The sequence below is a fragment of the Podarcis cretensis genome (genome assembly GCF_951804945.1).
Source record: "Podarcis cretensis genome assembly, chromosome: 1".
NCBI classification, from domain to species: Eukaryota; Metazoa; Chordata; class Lepidosauria; order Squamata; family Lacertidae; genus Podarcis; species Podarcis cretensis.
The window spans coordinates 39,653,552-39,665,211 of NC_137170.1; the positions used below are offsets into that span (position 1 = coordinate 39,653,552).

At 38.4% G+C, this 11,660-nt stretch overlaps 1 protein-coding gene across 2 annotated transcripts in view; it reads left to right on the forward strand.

Annotated features, from left to right (window-relative positions):
- STXBP6 (syntaxin binding protein 6) overlaps positions 1-11,256 on the forward strand; it is a 97,120-nt gene extending 85,864 nt beyond the window's left edge. For both annotated transcript variants that reach the window (XM_079955573.1, XM_079955574.1), the window contains exons 5-6: positions 2,408-2,565; positions 6,683-11,256. In XM_079955573.1, coding sequence (XP_079811699.1) covers positions 2,408-2,565; positions 6,683-6,706 — 182 coding nt within the window. In that variant the 3' untranslated portion in view covers positions 6,707-11,256. The remainder of the gene's footprint in view (positions 1-2,407; positions 2,566-6,682) is intronic.
- The last annotated feature ends 404 nt before the right edge of the window (positions 11,257-11,660 follow it).

Below are 11,660 nucleotides of genomic sequence, written 5' to 3' on the forward strand. Positions count from 1 at the left end.
CGCTTAATCAGGAGAGAGACCATCATCCATCATCACTTTGCTGTTTGATAGAAAGCTCTATCTCTTGAATTTTTGCTTGCTATGCAGCTGTTAAAAACACAGAAATCAAAGAGACAGGTCAATTCTGTCTTTACACAGGTAAATTCTGTTCCTGCTTTGTGCACTGAAAAACTTGGAGTTCTTGGTTGCTGCAATCATTGCCGAGACCATATTTTTTGCAACTCCAAAAATGCTTATAAAATTCAAAGTCCCTAAGAAACATCCCTTTCCACACTTCATTTTGAAATACCATTTCTGCTACATAAATTTAATGATTGATAGCCCACTTTATTTACAATACAACCATAAGAATTCCAATCTGGGACACTGTAGGAGCAAAGAAATGGACACTTCCTCCCTACTCTTTGGAAGTGAATTGATAGGGTGTGAGCTGAAATGTTCAAGAATCAGTTGCAAGGCAATAAACAGATTTGCTAATGAGTGGACTTTTGGTTTAATAGCAGATTGTACTCATTTTGAAATGAGACACCAGTTCTCAAACTTGTTTTTATAGTAGTGCCAAACTCCTGATCATACGCGTTTGATTTACAAATGAAACAGTCATCCAGAACCAACTTGCTGAGACAGTCATACACAAGCAGTGGGATGGGGGCAAATAATAATAATAATAATAATAATAATTGTTTCCTGATGACAAAATCAGTTGATTCTTCTTTTAAAACTACAAAGAGAGAGAGAGAGAGATTTGCTGATCAATTCCATTGCAAGACCATGGCCTTTCTCAGAAAAGTGTGGACAATTTCTAAATTAATTGCATTCTTAGACCACAAGCAATGCAAACACTTAATAATATATTTTCAATACCAAATACTTTATAACACTACAGGTATGGAATGTATGAACATCAAGCCATTGATCCCTATGTATGAATTCTATATTTTATGCCACTGGTGCATTCAAAATTACATCAGAAATTCAATTGTTTACCAAAGTATATATAGAGTTCTCACATTTTGAAAATTGACTTAGTTATCCAGTTGTCAGCTGAAGCAAAGCAGTCAATATCCACATCAAATGAATATCAGACCTGAGAGCAGAAAGTCAAGTACAGTGGCACCTCGGGTTAAGAACTTAATTCATTCTGGAGGTCTGTTCTTAACCTGAAACTGTTCTTAACCTGAAGCACCACTTTAGATAATGGGGCCTCCTGCTGCCGCTGTGCCGCCGCTGCACAATTTCTGTTCTCATCCGGAAGCAAAGTTCTTAACCCGAGGTAATATTTCTGGGTTAGCGGAGTCTGTAACCTGAGGCGTATGTAACCTGAAGCGTATGTAACCCGAGGTACCACTGTATCTAATCTACAGCTCAAACACTGGCAGAAAACCACACATGCAACAATCACACCTCCAGACATTTTAGGCCACAACCCCCAATCATTCTCCACTGTGGGATATAATGGGCAGAGGCTGTGGAAGTTGAAGTCCAAACAAACTTGGAGGGCATCAGGTTTGGGGAAGATGTAAGCTGAGAAGAAAAAAAACATGTACCATTCTCAGCTTCATAAAGTGATATTTTTCATCAGGTTTGTTTCAGCTTTAAAAAAAATCAAAAAGGTATTTGGGAACATGAGCATTTGCTTTATTTTTTTCTTTTGAGACTTAGGCTAGAATCCTATACCAAGTACCTGGGAGTAAGTCCCATCCAACTCAGTTGGACGTCTCATCCAGACATGTATAGGATTTCTCTATTTATTCCAGGAAAAGATGGCAAAGCTCTGTTCTGTGAGTAGAACTCCACTCATGAGTCTTAGGTTGAAGAACATTAACTCAGTGGTGGTTAATGCAGAAAGTCTCTGTTTCAATCCATGGCATTTCCAGGTAGAGCTAAAAAATGGTGCTGGATGAAGCACAGGAGAGTCATTGCTAGTCATTGTAGACCTGTAGTCCCTGACATTAGACAACCCTCCTAACATGTCGTGTGGGCAGGGAGAAAAGGAGAAAGTATGTGTTTTGGTTTGGGACAATTTACCTGTTTTTTGGGGGTGGCTTGCTTTCATTTGTGTACATGTGTGTCTTTTATTTTGTGTTGGTGTAGGTGTAAGTGTTTTGCCCATTTTGGAGAGGATTTTGAGCATCATCAGCTGGGTATTCTGTGGTGCCTATGATTTCCAAATGTGTCCATGGGCCCAACAAGTATGGGTCTCCTAGTGCATTCAATATTGAGCCTATTGGAGCAATGGCCTAATAGAAGATAAATTCCTGTCTTCCTATGCTCCAACCTTGTTAGTTTTATATCAGAGTTCTGATATTAGAAAATGTTGTGATACATTTGATCATGTCATTCGCAGTCCTCACGTAAGTTTTCCATTTTTGTTTCTAACAATTTATTATTTTTATTTTTATTTTAGGAAATAGCATATTACATTCGGCTGCAGACAGTGTAACCAGTGCAGTACAGAAGGCAAGTCAAGCTTTGAATGAGCGTGGTGAAAGGTTAGGTCGAGCAGAGGAAAAGACAGAGGATATGAAGAACAGTGCTCAGCAGTTTGCAGAAACTGCACACAAGGTATGAAATTAATAAAATACAGCTTAAGGAAAAGGACAAGAAATCCTTAATATGGTAATAACTTCTATGAGAAGCAGGTTGCTAGGAAACCCCTAATATTAATATGCAAGATTGTTTTCACATATTGTTGTCAACTGTTTAATCTCATCAAAAGGTACCAAACCCTTGTTGATAAATGCTGGCAAAGGGGCACATTCTGACCTGGTAAGTTAGCGCTGGCATTTGTTTGTTTGAAAAATATGCAGTGCACACTTCTAGCGCCTGCATATTGAGGTGGGGCAGGGGTGTTTTACAGCAATTAAGTAAATCAAATAAAGCACAACATTCCATAAAATGATGTAATACAACAGAGATGGGTTCGATACAAAAATATCAGATAAAAAATTATATGCCCCAATAAAACACATGTTTGCTGGAATACAAAAAAGTTTTTACACTCTCTTGGAAGATTCTGAGGAAACCAAGAATATGGTGTGAAGGCTAATGTTCTACTATGTGCATTAACTAAATCTGAGGTAGGGCCTTCTCAGTAGTGGCACCCACCCTATGGGTGGTATCCAACTAAGGCTGCAGTCCTAACCATGACTATTTAATTCAATATGGCTTACTCCTGGGTAAGTGGGGTTACCATGTCATACTCTGAATAGACCCAGAGAAGTCAATGCCAGTGAGATTTTTCATTATAAATAACAAACACAAACAATCCAAGTGTAAGTTAAAAAATACTAGTTTTCTGAGCTGCAAATTAACAAATCATACACTTACAAAGTTCCCCAAATATTTTAGATTTAAAAATAGCCATGACAGCCAACAGTTTTCATCTGACAAGCTTCTCACTGCTAGCATATACAAAGCAACCTCATAAATAACAAACTTATCTTTATCAGCCAGCAACCATCTAATTTTGAAATCACCTGTTTGACCGTCTAAAAAATTCTGGAATGAATAGAAGGATCTGCTCCTATGAAGGGCAATAAAGAACATAGTACACAGTATCTCCGTCTGACCTCATCCACTTACACAAAAATGGTCTTTTGTTGGCCTTTTAAAGAATGTACTGGTTAAATATTCTGTCGGCATGGTTTGAAAAGCTGAGCAGAGTAACACATATCTAACAAGGAAAAAAAAGTCCCACAGATTGCAAGCAAAGTGTTGCATCAAACTATGCAGCAAGACCTGACAAAAAGGATATGAGGATTTGCATTTTCCATCTCCCATTTTGCTTTGTGATACAGTCAGGACCAGGAGAGGAATGTTTCCACCAGCAGTGCAAAATACATCCTTTAGATTGCATTGTAGCATTTTCCCTATTATACATTTACACTTAAGTCTTGTGCTGCCCTTGGTATTACTGTGGCTATTCCTTACATCTCCCATCATAAAAAGGAGCTTATATTTCTAACTGTGCCGATAAATACTCTTACTTTTTACCCATAGAAGATGGGTGCTCACTTCACTGCATGTTTTTAATTTCGAACTGCGCCCATTGCCCCCAGACACGTCTGTGAAGGCTGAAAGCCTTCTCTTAAAGTGGCTATCTTGGTCTTTGAATCTTTATCAGTCTGGCTATCACTCGGCAACTTCCACTAACAAGGACTATCTGGACTATACATACATGCTTCTGTAAATGGAGTTGGAAGCAAATATAGACCATCCCTGACTACCCCAACAGCTTGTCTTCCCAGACTTTTGTTGCACTGCATCCATTCAGCCCAAGCACCTCCTGTCCTTGGGGCAAATCTCTTTTCAAACAAGCCTGATCTGTTAACCTTGCCTGTGATCTAGACTAGCAACCTCTGTCTTTCCTCACATAATTGGCTTCTTTGCTAAGCCTTCTGCTTTCCCTTAAACGCACTTCATAATGTTCTCAAGACTTGGTATCTCCTGTATTCACAGCCTTTCTCTCACACTCCTCTATTATTATATGCTACAAGGACTGACCATCACCTTTTAGTTTCATAATAAATATGGAATTGTAGGACATGTGTGTGATGCAACATTCAAGAACTCTAGACAACCTGGAATATGACTCTTCTTCCTTTTCTTTAAAAATATATATATATGAATATTTCAAGCATCGTATCACACCCCTAGAAACTACAGGAAAATCTTGAAACTTATTCCTTTAATCCTCATTTATTTATCCTGCATTTATGTTTTTCTGCAACATTCGGAACTGAATACTAATGAGCAATACTGAATTCCTGTGTTGCTTTCTCCCACTTTGAAAGTAGTGAAACAAACTAATTAATCTGGTTTGTGTTTACTTTTAAACTCTTTGAAGTGACTTCACAGAGTCATTGTTGCAAAGTCAATTATTTATACAAGTTGCTGGTTTATGTGCTTTGTTCCTAATACTAATCTGTGCCGTGCCTGAAATGTAAAATAATCCTGCACTGGCAAAAATCCTAATGATGACGTCTATTAATGTAAAAAAAGAAAGAAAAGAAATGTAAAAGAAAGAAAGAAAGAAAGAAAGAAAGAAAGAAAGAAAGAAGATTTAAGTAAATATCTGTGTGCCTTTCAGCATCTTCATTTTTAAGGAACATTTCAGAATCAAGTCAAGGATCTCACTTAAAAGATGTAGCACAAATGCTGTGACATTCCGTCAGCTCCTGATATCACTATTAAAATGTTGTCATTAGATGGCTGAAGTGGTGTCCAGGAAGTGGCTACGTGTCAAGTTAATTTCAGTATTAAGTGGATAAGATGTGGGGAGAGATGCTTGCTAGCACATCACATGAAAAGGCTTTTCTGTGTGTATCCCAAAATAACCAGATATAAGTGCCAGTATGAGAGCTGATTTTGAAAGATGCAGCTGTGTTCTTGTTACCTACTTTAAAATGTCTTGAGTATTTGGTGGTGGGGGGGGGGAATCATTTATTGAAACCCAAGAGATTTGTTGCCAGTCACTGTTGCCAACAATAAACTAGATGGACTGGTGCTCTGTTAGCTTCCTATGACACAGGTTTGTTCAGTATTCATAAGGATAACTCAAGAGGTCTGCACTGGTTACCAATTTGCTACTGGGCCAAGTTCAAGGTATTACTATCAGCACCCTTAACAACTTGGGACCAGCCTTACCTGACATGCATCCACTCGACCGCTTCAGTCAGTGGAATTGGCACTATTACAGGTGCCATATAAGACCTGTACCTAATTTGTAAGAACTTGATTGTTTTGTGTGGCAGAGCCTACACTTTGGAACTCCCTGTCTACTGAGATCGAGCAGGTGAATTCACTGACCTCTTTTTTGGCATCTGCTAAAAACATTTTCTTTAGACAAGCCTACCCAGATGCTTTGAAAGTTAAGGTGATTTTAATCTGATTTAGTCCCAACCAACTCCAGCTACAAAAGGTGAGGCTGCTGAACAGATTTTTGGGCTGGGGTACTGGTTAGGGTTTTTCATTGGGGGAGGGTTTTGGCTGATTTTTATTTTTTTGTCAACTTAAGGTGTTCATATTTAAGAACACCCCCCCCCCAGCTTATGCAAACTATATGCTCTATGTAGAGGATCATAATCAAGAGTCTCTGTGTGTTTCCACCTCCCTTGTAGATGGATCTTAGTTCCTTACATTTTTGTATAAATCAAGCCGCACTTTGTTGTGATATCAGGTCCCCTGAACAGTGGTTTGAGCTATCCCTCCAAACTAAGATTGTAAACCGTGGTTTGATTCTGCTTTGGAGGGATCACTCAAGCTACCGTTAGTTCTGTATTTGCAATGATGAGGGGAAGGGTTTAATATGCTTATATTTCCTTTCAAAGCTTTCTTTAGAAGTTAGATAATCTCATTAACATTGCATGTGATATTTGTAATTTAGTCTAAATAAAGTAATTTTAAGATATTTCTTTTTATCTTGGTTGGGTTTCAGCATCTTCACCTTGAAGTGAGTGAAAACAACTAAGTATCTTCCTTCTGTATTGATTATATGGTCTGTGAATGTAGCAAACAATATAAACTCAACAGGAGAAAGTTTTATTGGGATTTGCAGCCAATATATACATGCTTCCTTTTTGTCTGTAGCACAGGAACTAAGCCTAGTTCATAAATGTCCAGCCATAATTGTAAATAAGTCTTAATGCATCTCTCACTCTCTCACACATTTTCCCTCCAGCTTGCCATGAAGCACAAGTGCTGAAAATGCCTACTGTAAAGATCTTCCCAAGAGGAACTGAAAAGCTAGATTCATCATTTTTTTACTGGAGATACAACCACATGTCTGCTTTTTTCTACAGTTCATTGAAGCCCAGTTATTCCAGTTACTATGTAGGAAATAAGTTGTATTCCTATCTTTTTGTATTGCTAAGCCATTCTGCACTTTTACCATATATATTTTTTATTATTTAAAATAAGAGATGGTGTTAACATGGAAATTGGACCAAAGGACATACTGAACTGCATTGATCTTCCACATCACACTTTTCCCAGTATTAAGAAAGAAGAAATAAAACTGCCTACGGGTAAGATTACCAAATGAAAATAAAATCCAAGGAATTTGGTTTACAATTATCTCTTTGAACAATTTTTAGAGCTACATAGTTTATGCCTTCGATCACTGAGCAAAACGAAATGAATTATTTGCTATGAAAAAGCAGCCTTCTCATTTCTGCCAGTATTAATACTCATATTTTGCATGTGCCATCACCAGCACCACAGTGCAAATCTGGATTCGAGAGGTCAACTTGTGGTCAACGCTACATTTTCAAAATAACTTCTTCTTTTTTACTCTTCTGATTTATTCTTTGGACTGTATAATATCGCCGAGAATTGACACTTGAGATGTTAAGGCTAAGGAAACTGATGATTAAATTTCTAAATGTCTCTGCATTTAGTCTGGAATTTAGCAGTCAAATTATAAAATAGAATTTTCCATTTGTAAATGAGATTTTTTAAAAAAAAGAGAGAGAGAACATTCCGAATCCACATTATACAGGAATCATTCCAGCATTTTAATGTGTCCACGAACACTTACTACACTTGCTGAAGCTGCAGTTCTGCTTAATGTTAAGCATGCTTCAATTTTAGTGCTTTGAGTAACTTTGGTACATTTATTCCCAACACTGCAGCCTCGCCATCCTTGGCTAGGAGAAGCTAAGGTTGAACTGCCCTTGCATTGAGTGGTTCCCAAGGAGACTCATAATTTTAGAGTAACTAAAATTAACCTTGCATTTTGTGGAATACTCACTTGCACACACACAAATTTCGTTGGTTTTGAAGCTTTTGCCGTTTGACCTAACAACATGCACAAAAGCCTCTTGGTTGAGTTTGGGAACTGGAGCTGTGCATGGAGTTCTTGGCACTAGAGCTCAGCATCCAGTACTTAGGGTTTGCTCAGTTAGCTTGCAACACTTGCTCTATAAGCACATCCATTGCACATGAAGTCAGTTCTGTCTGCTTTGTCAGCAACAGTACCAGACCATTCTTACCTAACTTCCCTTCAAGAGATGATTGAGTCGTGTGGATCCAACCACACCCTTTCCTCTGATAGCACTGAATATTTGCTAGGCATAGGAAGATAAGTGCGCAGAAAATGTGAGGGTCTTTCCATGACTCTCCAGAGCAACCCTGCCTCCTCCATAAGTTACAGCAAATGTTTCAGGATTTCTGATATATTTTGCATTTTCTTCTCTGATTTTCCTTCCTGCTTTGAATTTTTAGATCCAAAGTGATATGTGAGCAGAATTTCATGTTATTTCACTGCTATCGCATTATTGATGCTGATTGGAACACACCTAATAGTTTTCAAGTAAGGCAGCCCAAGAGATGAGAAAAAAGGTTTGTAGATATAGGAGAGCGAAATTTCTGCATTTTTATTTTATTTTTGTTTGCACAGACACCAGCAAAACAAAACAAGCAGCTTTTAATGCAGATGAACCTTTAAATCAACACAGAGATAACATTCATTTAATTAGACTTAACTGCCCATTAGATTTGTTTGAAATTGTAAGAGAAAAGTGGCTTTGTGGACCCCGCACCCCTTAGGAGTTACAACAGCACAAGCCTGCCGGTTAGACATGTTCCAAATCAGAATAAGGTGGTTAAATGTAATGCCATCACTGTTCGTCCAAGGTGCATTTTGAACCCTTGGCTCCACCTGACGCACCTACTGCTCAGGAATTAAATGGGCCAGCGAAATATCCAGTAGAACTTTGCCCTTTGGAATTAGACTAAAGTATACAGCATTTTCCAAAGCAATTTTGTTACCAGTTTTTCATTACTGTTTTTAATAGGCTTGGGCGAGGCAGGGGTGTCAGGATTAAAAAAATAATAATAAGCAATGAGAAATACAAGCTAAAATACAGCTGCAATGTCAGTTTTGCTGAAGTTAGTGGATGAAACTGGAGATCGTCACAAAGGCAGCCTGTGGTACCCTTCACACACAGCAATGTGGGTACCACCCTTCTGTAATGCTGCCCCATGCAATGGGCTATGCGTGAATAGTGCTGCCATGTAGGCAGGACTCATCGTAGGGATCTTTCCCACATACCACCGAGTGCCCTGGACAAGTAGTCACATCATTCATAGGCAGTTCCAGCTCTCTAAACTGCATCATGCAAAGCCAGCACCAATGTGTGGCCATAGCTGAAAAGGACTTCAGTTGCAGATTAGATTAATTTACAATGAACATGAATGAAGTGTTAGGTAACACAGTGTGAATGAGGATACTATTTGCAATTGGCCATATCTGATCGGAGGACTACTGCTAAATTCCAGATTTTCCATTGCTTGTACTGTGAACCATTATTCTGTATGTTATATTTATTTTGCACATTTTTTGCATTTCAGCTCAATGATACTTTTGGCTTCTTGTCAAATTTTCAAACTGCCAAGCAACCCCTGGTGATTTTATCACTTTGATGTATCAAAAATTAGATCTTAATTTGTATTTTTGCTATTGAGTAAATTTAAATTTCATGGTGGCTTTTTTTTTATCTAACTAGAAGCAAATGTGCTGACATCTAGTACTGAAGGTAATAAACATTATAGTGTTAAAAACGTCCTCCTGAGAATAGTGGTAGTATACGATTCTAGTATTAGATATTTGAGTACAAAAAGTATACCGTAATTCAGGTTAATGTTTCATATTCAAGAATGTATTTGTAAAAAGTAACAAGAACCATAGTTTCTTTATCAACTTTTTAAAAGGTCTGCGAAGAATAAAAACCATGTGTTACTGAACTTCAAACTGTTATATCAGTGAGATCAGTCTTAACAGCCTATTTTTGTGGCTAGCAAAATGTGCATTAATGTGAAAATGTTAACAGAACTTGCTCACTAAATAAGTGATCTTAAGTTTGTTGTGCTTTAACATGCCAAAATTGTAAATTCTTGCTGATATGATATTCTTTCTCAAAAGTCCTAGGGATATAGGGAAAAAGACACCACACCATTCTGCAATAAATGGGTTCTTTTCTAATCCTGGTTTTTGTCATTCAATAAAATATGCTGTTCTCCTAGATTATTTGGTGAGAGAAGGCATGGCTGTAAATTTAACCTTGTAGAAGGATTTTTGTTATTATTCCATACCTCCTCTTTTGCTCTTAATCCTTTTAGGTGACACTTAAGGGCGCTTCCAGTAGACCTGCATTTTGAGCATTCATCCTGATTTATTTGCAGGCAGATTCGACTTGGTTAGCCGTTTTACTGAGCATTCGCTTTTGTTTATAAGGAGGCTAGATGATGTAGCATCTCACACTTTCTGCTACTTTTTCCTTTCACTTTCCTTTTTGCTAAAAAAAAGAAGAAAATTATCTTTTGGGAAGCAGGTTTGATGTGCAATATCTCTAAATCAACTTTAATTGCGCAACTGGAATTTGCTGGTATGTGGACGACTATCACCCCAAAATAGTGACTGTCTCAAGGTGCCCCAAGTCTTAAAAGCTCTGTGGGAAGCACATTTTGAACTGGGAGCTCAGCGGCGCCTCCCTCCACCCCTCGGCCACACCAGCAAGGGCTTATTTACACAACTACTTTATGGTGGTTACTGGAACACTTAGCCATGTTCCCCCACCCACCCCTTATTTCCTCCTTTTGTTGCTGGCAGAAGTGCCTAATAAAATATTGCATACTAGAGATCCATAAGGAATCAGCCATTCAAAATAAAGATTTCATGGCTCATACTTGTTGTATATATGCCTTAAATAACTGATTTACACAAAGTTGGCCACTGATTTTCATATGTATTCCAGAAAGATAAGATTGCCTGCAAAGAATGTGACACTTGTTTTGTGGCCTGAAATGTGTGCAGAAGCTGATCTCTGAGGACCGTCATCTTTTGCATCACATCATTCAGAATTGTTTTGGCTTCTTGTCACACCTGTACTGTAAATATTCACATTACTAAAAGGTATATTTACCAATGTGCTACATGCACATTACGAAGTGCTACTGGACCGATCCATCCCCTTGAAGAATAAAAAGCACCATGGCTCTAAATGGTTACGGTGCTCAACTACATTGCTGAATGTTGTGAATGCAAGTTGCAGTTTGTCCCTTCAATAAATAGCGACTTCTCTCTTCGTCAGGGCATAGGAATGTCTAGGCCCTTGGAATGAGATGTTGGCCTTGTACAAAACTATAATCTGGCAAAATAGAATTCATTGTATGTATTGTTCTGTGTGTGATTCACATAACTGTAAAATGACAATTTTGTTTTCATAATAAAAGTTTTAATAAGTATATGAACAATGACTTTCTGCTTTTATATTTTGGGACGCCCCAGCTATTACAAAAGTATTGTGAAAATGCTGGCTTTTGCTGTATGCCTAGGAATAGAGGGTAGAATCCAGCTGATGTTTGTCTGCCGGAAAGCAGCCATCAGCTGAATGGAGAAATGGGAGCAGTTTTTGGCTATTCCTCTCCCACATCCTCCACCCTACCACTTCTCAAAATCTCTAGAGAATTGGGGGACCCTCTTGAACAGATTTTGGGTGCATGGGGAGCTGGAGCCAGGGGAGGAATTGCTGGAAATGGCCACAGTGGTGAGAAACTTCTGGAGGTGGAGAAGTTAGGTGGAGACTTAGGGATTTTTTCCAGGCTTCCCACAGGCATCCAGTTGGCTGCTGTGAGAACAGCATGCTGGACTGGATGGG